A 13,221-nucleotide genomic window follows, 5' to 3' on the forward strand; every position below is an offset into this window, starting at 1 on the left:
TGTTGTGCTGACGTTGCTTCCAGAGGCAGTTTGGACCTCGGTAGTAAGTGTTGCAACCGAGGACAGACGATTTTTATGCGCGACGCGCTTCAGCACTCGGCGGTCCCGTTCTGTGAGCTTGTGTGGCCTACCACTTCGCGGCTGAGCTGTTGTTGCTCCTAGACGTTTCCACTTCACAATAACAGCACTTAGTTGACTGGGGCAGCTCGAGCAGGGCAGAAATTTGACGAACTGACTTGTTGGAAAGGTGGCATCCTATGACGGACGGTGCCACATTGAAAGTCACTAAGCTCTTCAGTACGGCCCATTCTACTGCCAATGTTTGTCTCTGGAGATTGCATGGCTGTGTGCTTGATTATATATACCTGTCAGCAATGGGTGTGGCTGAAACAGCCGAATCCACTAATTAGAAGGGGTGTCCACATACTTTTGGCCATGTAGTGTGTGTGTGTGTATATGTGTGTATATATACACAAAGAATTAAGTTAAGCACCCCTACACAACGAATTAAGGTAAGCACCCCCTAATATATATTCTTTGTGTATATGTATACATTGGCATATATTCTAAGGTATGTGAGATCAAATAATGATTGGTATGACATTAGTTATTGACGTTATTGACGTCACTTACACGTTATTGACATTACACGTTATTGACGTTATTGACGTTATTGACGTTATTGACGCAAAGATCGCTAGAGGTCTTCTCAGAACAATGACTGTACGTTAGAAAACATAAACGTCATCCACACTGTCCGTGATGGACCTATAGCTCCATACTTAAATTGAGGTGAAAATATGCCTAAAATTCCCAAAAAATTTCACCTTAAATTATGCAGAATAAAATATTGAAAACGGCATGATTGTTATGTTTTTATGTGACCATAATATCACTTCTCCAGAAAATATAGCAATATCATGGGTATATTACACTGTTTTGACGACAACAAACTTGTAATGTGCGAGGTTGTAAAAAAACGGGGGGGGGGGGGGGTGCTTAACTTAATTCTTTGTGTATATATATATATATATACACATATATATAGGCATGTCGAACGGTGTAGGTTGAGGTTGAGGGTGGTGGTTCATTTCAGCCTAAAGGGGAAGTGACTGAGCGCGGAAGAGAAATGGAGATCTGTGAATGGTGTGTGTGTGTTGTAGGAGTGGGTGTGGTTTTGCATGAATGTGTTTTTGTTTGAGTGGTGCATGTTGTAAGGGTAGATAGTCAGTTCTTTTTTTTTTTTGGTGTGAGTGGACAAGGGGCTGTGGATTCTGGGAGTGGTGGTGGTTTTGTTGTTGTAGTCTGTGTTCTCACTGGCGGAAGGTGGGGGTATGTATGCATCCGGGTGTAGCTGCTGCATGTGGAGGCGTATGTGCCCCTGCTGGCCGTATCAAGGTTGAAGGGCCGAAACAGGATGATGCTGAGGACCTCGCCTGAGGACCCGGTCAGTGAGGCATACTTGTGACCAGGTGTGTTTTGAAATTATATATATATATATATATATATATATATAGAGAGAGAGAGAGAGAGAGAGAGAGAGAGAGAGAGAGAGAGAGAGAGAGAGAGAGAGAGAGAGAGAGAGAGAGAGAGAGAGAGAGAGAGAGAGAGAGAGAGAGAGAGAGAGAGAGAGAGAGAGAAAGAAAGAAAGAGAAAGAGAGAGAAAGAAAGAGAAAGAGAAAGAGAAAGAGAAAGAGAAAGAGAAAGAGAAAGAGAAAGAGAGAAAGAAAAAAAGAAAAAAAAGGAGAGGAAGAAGTTGTTTCTTGGGTTTGTTGATCTGGAGAAAGCATTCAATAGGGTTCCACGTGAAGTAGTGACATGAGCATTGAGGAAGTTAGGAGTGGAGGAATGGTTGATCAGAGTGGTGATGGCAATGTACAAAAGAGCGCGCACAGCTGTAAGGACGAAGGACGGGAACAGTGGTGAGTTTGAGGTGAAGGTGGGAGTGCATCAGGGGTCGGTACTAAGTCCACTACTATTTGTAGCTGTGATGGAGGTGCTGGCGCAGAACGTAAAGGAGGGTTTGCCGTGGGAGTTGTTGTATGCAGATGATCTGGTGTTGTTTGCAGAAAGTATGGATGGACTGAAGGAGAAGATGAACAAGTGGAAGGAATGTATAGAGACAAAAGGTCTGAAGGTGAATATCGGAAAAACGAAGGTGATGGCAAGTGGTAAAGCATGTGGTGAGGTGGAAAGAACTGGGAAGTGGCCGTGTGCTGTGTGTGCAGGAAGGGTGTCGGAGTGAACTCCATTCAATGTACAATGTGCGCTGAGTGGGTTCATCTAAAATGTAGTGGCTTGAGAGGGTCATTAACCAATGTGGCAGCTACATTCAAGTGTAAGGTGTGCACAGAGGGAGCTGCAGATGGAGGAAATGTTGAGTTGGATCTTGGAGACGGCGTGAAGCTGGAAGGTGTGAAAACATTTTGTTACCTAGGAGACATGCTGAATGGAGAAGGTGGATCAGACTCGGCAACGGTTGCTCGAGTGAGATGTGCATGGAAGAAGTTTCGGGAACTGAGTGGCGTGCTGACGAGGAGGGGAGTGTCGTTGAAGCTGAAGGGAAAGGTGTATGCTGCATGTGTGAGAAGTGTTATGATTTATGGGAGCGAGACATGGGTAATGAACGTAGAGTAGCAACGAAGGCTGGAAAGGGTGGAAATGCGAATGGTTCGACGGATGTGCGGAGTATCGTTGAGAGAGAGGAAGACAAATGATGAATTGCGAAAGATGATGGGAATAGAGCCTGTGATGGATGCTTTGAAGAGAAACAGGTTGAGATGGTTTGGTCATGTGTTGAGGAAGGATGAAAGTGACTGGTTGAGAAGTGATGGAAATGAATGTAGAAGGAAGTAGATGATGGGGAAGACCGAGAAAGACTTGGCTAAAGATGGTCGAAGAAGAAATGCGGGCAAGGGGATTAACAAGGGGAGATGCAGAAAATAGGGCAAAATGGAGAACATCGTCATGGGGACCGCAAGGCTAACCCCCGCTCTTGCAGGGAACATGGCCTTAAAATGCCTGTTGTTGTTGTTATATATATATATATATATATATATATATATATATTGTTGCGGATATGAGGATTGAGTTTTTTTGATTGTGTTGTATTGTATAGTAAATGGTTGTGAATTATTGGTTTAGTCTGAGCCCTCCTTGCTCCAGTGTGTATAAAGGTCAAAGGGCGTTCCGGTAGTTAATTCCATAAAGCATACATTGAAGGACACTATAATATCCCTGTTCAGTAGTTTATTTCCTTATTCTGTGTATTAGGTTAAGGCTTTGTCTTCCATTAAAATGACACTCCATTGCACCAAGTGAAATAAGATAGATTCCCTTCATTCTTCATTCCCATTCCCAAAAACCTCCATTTCCCCTTTCGTCACGGCCAAGCCTCAATTTGCCAATATTACATCCCCTCCAAAACCACCATTGAACATGTGCTCGGGTCGGGGAAGAAAGGCGTGCCCGCCCGTCGTCATCAAGGGCGGAGCCAGAGGGTCGCGCGACCAACCATGGCCGAGGTGAGCACACCGATGGGCGTGTCCTGAAGGCCGGCGGCTTAATCGCCGGAGGCGTTATAAAAGCGCGCGCGCAAGAGTGGTCAGTAGTTGCATAGAGAGGTCCATGACAAGAGAGGTCCATGACAAAGAGAGGTCCATGACAAGAGTGGCGGCTGCATCCACAGCAGCTTGAGCCACCGAAACTGCATCCACAGCAGCTTGAGCCACCGAAACTGCAGCCACAGCAGCTTGGAACCAGACGGACGTTTTGAGCAGGACCGAAAAGGAATGGCAGCTGCCAAACGCGCCGATCGGGCTGCGGTATCCGTGGACCGGCCTCCCCCCTCCAGCCATCCACCTCCTGCCATTCCTATCATCATCCCCCGTGTAAGTGTGTTCGTAGTCTGTCTTTTGTCTTGTCCCTGGGAATAAGTTAAGCCTGTTAGATAAGCTAGTATTTTCACTGTGTCTCTGAAATCTTCTGTATATTATTTTCTTATCTTTCCTTCTTCCTTGGTTATTTTGAGCATGTAAATAGTAGAAATAAATTTAGTAGTATTTCCAACCTTTTGGTTGTCTGCTTCTTCACATCCGTGTCGCCTTAGTCTTTTCCCTATTGAATATCTGTGGCGGGATCCGGCCAACGCTCGGGAATCGGGTTCGTCGGGGTAACTGTACGACCGCGGGGCCATCCGCTCGGCAAACATAACATCTTATCCGCGGGCCGTAACAATATATATATATATATATATATATTGTTACAGACGCAGTTTTAGATGTTAGTTTACCGAGCGGTTTGGTATTACCGCGTCCGAACAGTTACTCCCCGATTAGAACCCGATCCCGCCCGATTCCACTCGAACGTTGGCCGAATCGCGCTACGCTAAATCAATGAAGGAAAGGACACAACGGCTGGGATAAATGCAACGACACAAGGGGTACAGTTCTCAAGACCTCCGGAGGAGGATATAATTGGTGATGCAGAAACGGGTAGATTACACGGTAAGAGGTAAAGCACAGAAAAGATGGGCACTTAGACACAGTCTTATCTATCCCCGACAGACCACAGACAAACGGGACAAGACTGACTTACACGGGGATTGATGGCAGGGAAGGACAGGCAGTCGATAGCACAAGGTGCACCTTGGCTCAGGGGCAGAATCAACACGGTCCGGTCCAGAGATGCGGGGAGGTATTTCAGCGCTCGGAGGTGGCGTCTTCTCTCTTCAAGCTGAGGGCGCATCTGACGTCACCTCCCTCTTTCTGCGCATGCTCAGCGGGGAGTGACACGCCCTCGGCTCGTTAGCTCCGCCCCAGATGGAATCGGTCTGCCGCTTCTATTGGGTGCGGGGGGTTACCGGGCTCCGCCCTTGACGAGGAGCTGACAGCGAGCCCCTGCATGGTAACCCCGTCGGAGCACATGTTCAATGGCGGCTAACCAAGCCGGAGTGAGGACGCACACTCCCCGCGCCGCCGCCGCTGTTGTTGTTGTTGTTGTTGTTGTACCATGAGGGAGAGCTGCGGGGAGGTATTGGGAGGTCCTAAACTTTCTAACGGTGCCATACAATCACATTCTGGTGCAACGAAGAGTCAGAATTAATGGAAACGAGTCCTTAACTGACATAGACTAAGAATAACTAGCAAGATGTCCTATAGTTGTCTACGTGAGATGCGGTGGACCTGGATGCGACATTTAATTGGGGGAAATAGGGGAAGGTCGGGTCTACAGAGTGTTGTTTACAGAAAATGGGACTAGGGAATGGGGGATTGGGGATAGTTGGGAAGTATTGGGGAAATAGGGGAATATTTACAAGCGGATATGGATGGAGGCCAATCTCATATCCGCAACATTGCACCCTTCTCTACCTCGGGGCGTCCCGACCCGATAAATTTTTACCTACGTTAGTGTGGCACTCAGATGTAGTTCCCTCTACTATTAACTCAACCCTGAGTGCGACAGTTTTACAGATGTTCACAAATGAGTAAATATGTCCCCCTGCGACGTTGCACCCTTCTCCTCACAGAAACACACCCACAGGATAACCGAATCGCGGAAAGAATCCTCAAACTAAACATACAGCCGGTAGGGAGCATCATTTATACAAGACTGATATTTACACTACGATCCAGGACCTGTTCTTTGAGGAACACATGCAGATGTTATGCATAGAGAGAGCACGCATGCCAGCATCGATACACCAACCCACGAGTGCCCTGTGGCCCTACGGCCTTTAATAATGTGCAGAGCACCCCATCCAAGCACCAAAAGCACCACCCCATACATACAGTCAGCACCATCCGGTGCACCAATAAAGTGTTCAATAATCACCGGTGGTGTCGCAGCCGGCCGATGTTCTGCCGCTGGTCTTGCCTTCTTGGAGCACTTGGCCTTCTGGCTTCCCTAGAAATAAAGAAAGGCGCCAACCGCGTCCATTTCTAAATTGTGGCCGTCAGGGGGGCCAACTATAAGTGGTTCACCTGTATGGCATAGGTGCCACGTTGACCCATAGGTCCATCAACGGGTGGTGCTTGCCCGCAAAAGAACTGCGGTCCATGGTGGGCGGCCACAAAAATTGCGGTCCATATGGTGTATCGATCCAGGCAGCAAGCAGCGAAAGTACAGGCCCACAACTGCAGAGCCAGCACCTCTCTCTCCTCTCTCTCTGCCCCAAAGCCAGATCCTCGGAGGTGGGAGACAAAAAGAAGACAAGTGAGTAAGGTGGTAAGGGCGCAAAAGTGCACGCAATTTAAGGTAATGCACACTGGGGGCACATGGGAACCAGGTGAGACAGGTACGTTCCTACCGTACGCCCCCCCCCCCCCCACCAGGTAACCTACATTGCCCCTCCCTTACCCCTTACTGTATCCACAAAACACAACACTACCCATAAACATCTACTTTACACATCAACAAACGTCCCTACTGTCTTCCCCGTTCCTCCCATAAACCAAATTCGTCTTCTCTCCCTCCTAACCAATCAAATTTGCCATTTCCAACTCTCATCAAAATTTGCCATCTCCAACTCAACATCAAAATTTGCTATCACCAATTCATCATCAGTCCCTCCTAAGGAGGGAGAGATGGAATCACCCCAATGTCTCATCCACGTCGTGATGCGTCTCACAAATCCACACAGCAATTCTCATTTCCTGCAACACAGAACAAAGGAACACAGGTGTGGAGTCATCATCATCACCTCAGGTAAGTGGCTGCGTATGGTGCGACAGGTTCATCAATCCTAACTATTTCCTAAATGACTTTAACAACTTTACATTACCCGGGGTCTTTCCCTGCCAATCCATTGGCCAACTTACACTATGGGTTCTAAAAACCAATTCCCATTGACCAAACTGTGGTGCTTCTCAATTTGGGGTCTCACTCCCCCGATTCAACACTCGGTGCTCTCGCACAATTTCTGGGCTGTGACGTGTAGCTCTCCCAGCAGGTCTACCCACCTGCACACCTCCACCACTGTAGTTGCCACCCGAGCTTACCTGCTCCTCACCCTAACCTAACTAACTGGGGAAGGCCCTCTCGCACTCTCACCCCCTCAGTGCCCTCTCTGGCACGGGCTGCCCGATCCACACCCGGGATCCTCAGGCACCCACTGACACTAACGGCTCCCAGAGCCCACCTGCGGCCTCACCTGGCCGACATCCTCACAGTGGTGGAGTGCCCAAACCAACTACACACACTAACAGGCTACACGCCCAGCCATTTCCACAACACTAATGCACCCATCCACAATACCATTCTGCAACCGCACCACAAATGCCAATATCCAACCACAATTTACCTATACCCTCTACCTAACACTTACACTACCCGCCCCGGGTACTCGTGAAAAGGGGTCCACTCTTCCCCCATCCACACCTTCGCACCATGCACACCACTCCGTACCACTTACTCCAACTCTCTCCACACCACTCATTCTCTGCTCCATATATTCCACACACCATGTCTTCCACACAACCATTTATTCCATTCACCTGTTGGTGCACACCTATGCACTCACACCTGGTGCCACCTGCACCCTTCTCTCCCCAAGCGCATTCGCGCTGATCCACAACACTCACTACTCATACACTGCTCCACACACCTGTCCAGTTCTCACACAGCATCATCTCATCTAACTACTCCCCTCTGAAACTTGCGCTTCCCAGTCGTCCCTTTAAACTATTGCGCTCCCTCGTCATTATCATCCATACTAATCTACCTGCGTCCCCACTACAGGTATCAGTCACTATCTGAACCTTAACGTTACCTAATGTCATCTTCGCTAGATCCCTACACACCATATATCCTAACCCTCCCGGGCTAGTTTTCACTGCCATACACCCCATAAACTATAGCGCATTTGCCCCACTTATATGGGAAGGGTGGCAGGGATGCCACCCTTACCCACCGTCATACGGCGCGAGTGGGACCTTGTGGGACCACCTCGTATGTGAGTCGTTGCCCGCCTGCCGGACCCCGTGCGTCGCCCCTTGCGGGGTCAGCGCGGGGCCGAACCGGCCGGGCCCCCATGGTACATTACCCCCAAGGGGCTCCCGTGCCTCCCCTGTCCCTCTAAAAACTACCCCTGTTGGTGTCGATGCATGGGTCACACTTCCGCAACCCGCTACCCATTCCATACCACCACAACCTTGCTCACCCACACCTCGCACCTCTCCCATCACCGGACCATCTTGCTCACACCCTCGTTCGCTACCCTCCGGACCAGCCATACACCTCACTCTTGGCCTCTCACGAACATCCGGGTCCATCTCGACCCCCAAGCTTATTAAATCACCTGGCGCATCATACGCACGACCATATTGGTCACCACTTACACCGGGTCCTCTTCCTCTTCGCTTCTCCTCCATCACCTGCGAATCCCTCATCCGGTTAATGAGCACATCATCACGATCCGAACACAGACTTTGGACCAATTCTTTTACTTCCTCCTTTATCTCTTTCTTATCCTCTCTCCGTCGCTTCTTAATTTCGCTCACCCCTTCTTCCACTTCTTCTAATTTCTGCTTCACCTCTTTTATTTCCCGGTACGTCTCCTCAAGCTCGTCCTCTAAGGCTACCTTGACCGTTTCCATGTGCGTCCTCACCTGCCGGTCCTTCGTCTCCATTACCTCTGTCACCTCGTCCAACCTCGTTGTCAGTCCCTCACGTACCATCTGACATTCCCTCTTCGTCGCTATCAAGTCGTCTTTTAGTTCTTTCTGTGTCGCTTTTAACCCTCCTAGTACCGCAGTGTTCCTTTGTACCTGCTCCACTAACTCCGTCTGTCCCACCGTCAGCTGTTCCACCTCCTGCGTCAGGTCCTCTATGCCCCCTTGTAACTTTACAGTCCCCTTTCTCACCTCCTTCTCCATGCGCTCCTTACAGTGCCTCACCTCCTCGCGCACTCCTCCGACCTCCTCACTCACACCTCTTCTGATCTCTTCTCCCATCACTTGCATCTCCTGCCCAGATGCCACCCTCATCTGCTCCATTTCCTCCCTGTGAGCATCCAATTTAGTTTCTACCCCCATTCTGACCCCCTCCATCTGCTGCCCCATTTGTTTAACTTCCCTTTCCGCTTGGTCCCTCAATTTGCCTTCCATACTGTTTTCTAACCCCTCTAACCCCTTTTGCATCCCTTCCATTTGATTCTTTTGAGCGGCCATTCTGTTTTCTACCCCCATTAACCCCTCCTGTATTTCCCCTAATCTATTGTCTAATCCCTCTATTCTACTCCCTAACCCTCCGATCTGGGCCCCCATGTCCTCCCTCAATTTCTCGCTATTGGACCCCATGTCCTCCCTCAATTTCTCGCTATTGGACCCCATTACCCCCATTTACTCACTCTGAGCCTCTATACTGTTTTTCAAACCTCCAATTTGGTCTCCCATTTGTCCCATAAGGGCTCTCATTTGCAGGAAAAAAAGGTTCGAATCCACCAACGGCGCTGCTACGGTCGCGGGCGCGGTCGCCGTGGCCATGTGCGAGGCGCCATTTTGCGAACCTGCCACCCTCACTGCTTCGCTCTCATGTCCCTCATGTCCCTCAATTTGGTCCTGGATCGACCCTGCCTCACTCTCCTCTACCGGAACCCAGCCGTCTTGATCCGCCATAGCGCGACTTTCAAAATTCGGGTTTTTATTTTTGTAAAACAAAATCAAATTTCGCCGTTAATAATTTCGAGCGCGTGAAGCGCGCTTTGGGTCCAATCCCACTTCCCGACACCAATTGTTACAGACGCGGTTTTAGATGTTAGTTTACCGAGCGGTTTGGTATTACCGCGTCCGAACAGTTACTCCCCGATTAGAACCCGATCCCGCCCGATTCCACTCGAACGTTGGCCGAATCGCGCTACGCTAAATCAATGAAGGAAAGGACACAACGGCTGGGATAAATGCAACGACGCAAGGGGTACAGTTCTCAAGACCTCCGGAGGAGGATATAATTGGTGATGCAGAAACGGGTAGATTACACGGTAAGAGGTAAAGCACAGAAAAGATGGGCACTTAGACACAGTCTTATCTATCCCCGACAGACCACAGACAAACGGGACAAGACTGACTTACACGGGGATTGATGGCAGGGAAGGACAGGCAGTCGATAGCACAAGGTGCACCTTGGCTCAGGGGCAGAATCAACACGGTCCGGTCCAGAGATGCGGGGAGGTATTTCAGCGCTCGGAGGTGGCGTCTTCTCTCTTCAAGCTGAGGGCGCATCTGACGTCACCTCCCTCTTTCTGCGCATGCTCAGCGGGGAGTGACACGCCCTCGGCTTGTTAGCTCCGCCCCAGATGGAATCGGTCTGCCGCTTCTATTGGGTGCGGGGGGTTACCGGGCTCCGCCCTTGACGAGGAGCTGACAGCGAGCCCCTGCGTGGTAACCCCGTCGGAGCACATGTTCAATGGCGGCTAACCAAGCCGGAGTGAGGACGCACACTCCCCGCGCCGCCGCCGCTGTTGTTGTTGTTGTTGTACCATGAGGGAGAGCTGCGGGGAGGTATTGGGAGGTCCTAAACTTTCTAACGGTGCCATACAATCACATTCTGGTGCAACGAAGAGTCAGAATTAATGGAAACGAGTCCTTAACTGACATAGACTAAGAATAACTAGCAAGATGTCCTATAGTTGTCTACGTGAGATGCGGTGGACCTGGATGCGACATTTAATTGGGGGAAATAGGGGAAGGTCGGGTCTACAGAGTGTTGTTTACAGAAAATGGAACTAGGGAATGGGGGATTGGGAAGTATTGGGGAAATAGGGGAATATTTACAAGCGGATATGGATGGAGGCCAATCTCATATCCGCAACAATATATATATATATATATATAGATATAGATATATATATATAAATTAGTGTCAAAAAAAATCTATGCACAAAATATTTTCATCAATACACAAATTGATGCAGTTTGCACAAATTTCTACTTCTCACCACAAGATGACACTTTACAAATAAATAAGTACTTTTGTCTATTCAAACTAATATCTGTTATTGTTGGGCTGATTTCAATTGTGATTGCACCATTAAAAGAAGGATGTATTTCGATGTTTTGTAATGCATTCATTTTGATTATGTGATGATTTAACATATTTTAAAGAAGTGATTTCCTAAAGGTGTTTAGAAAAAAAAAAGTAAATATGTTTGGCTTATCATGAGAAATTGTAATTTTTCAGGCATTTCTTTTAGGAATTTCACCATCCAAGTGTGTGCATTGGCTTTAGGCAACCCTTAAGTCCTCACATTCCATGCATGTTTTAAACCAATATCTTATACGTGTCTGTTAATACAAAATTGATAAAATGACAAATTTGACCTCGAAAATGACTTTCAAAGTCAAAATCAGAGATGGAATCCACCCACATGTTCAACATCCTTTGCCCTATGGAAGTAGTATGGATGCAGTATTGCAGTAGTCTAACATGTGAAATCTGTCCTCACTTTTTCTGGAGCACTTTTTAAATGTTGGCAGGCCCAGTCCTATTCCTCATCCTCATAAATGATCTCTCTGATGTTTTGGAAAATACTCTCTTGCTGATGAATCCACCCTCTGCTGTGACATCCCTTATCATTCAGACAAGCAGCTGCAGCCTCTTCCCTCTTCAGACCTTGAAAAAAAATCACAAGATGGTGAAACACTTGGAATATGTCTTTCAATCCTGACAAATCACACTCATTCACTCTCTGAAAGGACCGTCTGGCAAACCCTCCTATATACTTTCTTAACAATCCTCTTGAGGAAGTTCAGTCGTTCAAACTCCTGTGTCTCACTATCAGCCATGATATTTCTTGGGTAATCCACATTTCAAAGATGGCCTCCAAAGCCAGCTGCCGACAGGGCATCCTCAGTCTTACAAAGTCCCTCCTTGGCACACCTGAACTCCCATCTACCTACAAGGCCTTCATCGGTAGTTTAATGGAGTACTGCTCTCCCCTTTGGGCTGGCTTCCCTGCCTCGCATCTTGCTCAGCTTGATGCCGTGGACACCAAGGCCTTCAAGATTATTGGAATCCCTCATGATGAGGCAGAGTCTATGGGCCTATCACTGCGCCATCACAGACAGGTCGGTAGTCTCTCTCTTTTGCTGCCTCATTTCAGGTCTTGCTCTTTCGGTGTTTTGTCGTCGTTTCACCCCCCTCACTTAGGTTTCTGCAGGACACACACTTTCCACCATTAGATTGACCCCCTCTCCTGGTGAAACTATCTAAATCCAGGATCACTGCTCACCTCCACTCATTCGTTCCTCTTTTTTCCCACCTCTGAAACTAACTTCCACATTCTCTCCGATCTCATTCTTCAAGACAGCTGTTCACTGCCATCTCAAATCGTACCCAATCCAGAACCATGATCTTTTCTACCCTCATATCCACCGCAATCCCTCCTCCTTCCAAATTTCCAGTTTCTCCTCCTGATAGTTTCCTTCTGTGTCCATCTTGTCTGCCCCATGCATCCTCTTCCCCCCCCCCCCCCCTCCATTTCTCCTCACACGCATAGTTAGTCCACCTCCCTCTGTCTTGGCCTTCGGCTATGCTGTTGGTGTGTTCTCCCCTCTCTCAACTACACCTTTTGTCCTGTGTCCTGATCCGTTCCGTGTACTAGTACTAGCTCTTTCATAAGCCTCGGCTATGTATACAAAGCACACATTAATGGGAAGCATGCAATGTTTAAATCGTGGTCTCCTTGAGAAGGTTCGAAATTAAACTTTTTTTGCACATTTTCCAGGACCTCAAACTTTGGCTTGAACACAAGAGTGAGGTTGAGGTGGTGGATATGGTCATCAAGCTGCAGGACAAGATGGTAAATAAGCTGATAATTTCCTTTCAAGTTACTCCACAGCTATGGCTTTGCCTTTTCTCCATCATTTCATTCTTTTCTACCCTCAGGCAACTGCCCAACAAGCCGGCATTGCAGTCCGACCCGACATGTTTGAGCACTTGCAGGCACTGGTGGACACGGCCATACAAGGATTGCCAGCCGATCTCCAGCACGTGCTGCAGCGGACGTGAAGCATGAGGTGCAACTCGCGTTCTGAGTGCAAAGTGATAATTTTACCCCGAACATGTCTCGAACAAACACCTACACTGAACAGCCTCAAGTTTGAGAAGCTAATCAGCTGTGGTTTACAATGCCTGATCCAAGGGCTCTGTTGTAAAACAAAGTGCACAGGCTAATTCGCCCTTCCGTTTTGCAATACACATTGGAGGCAGTCGCACTAACATCCC

General features: G+C 48.3%; 1 protein-coding gene across 1 annotated transcript in view; it reads left to right on the forward strand.

The window, feature by feature from the left end:
* LOC137437001 (protein DENND6A) overlaps positions 1–13,221 on the forward strand; it is a 48,809-nt gene that overhangs the window by 33,780 nt on the left and 1,808 nt on the right. The window contains exons 19-20 of the mRNA XM_078786994.1: positions 12,722–12,796; positions 12,883–13,013. Of these exons, the coding sequence (XP_078643120.1) occupies positions 12,722–12,796; positions 12,883–13,005 (198 nt within the window). The 3' untranslated portion in view covers positions 13,006–13,013. The remainder of the gene's footprint in view (positions 1–12,721; positions 12,797–12,882; positions 13,014–13,221) is intronic.

The sequence above is a fragment of the Myxine glutinosa genome, chromosome 11, assembly GCF_964187855.1.
Source record: "Myxine glutinosa chromosome 11, kmMyxGlut1.1, whole genome shotgun sequence".
NCBI lineage: Eukaryota > Metazoa > Chordata > Myxini > Myxiniformes > Myxinidae > Myxine > Myxine glutinosa.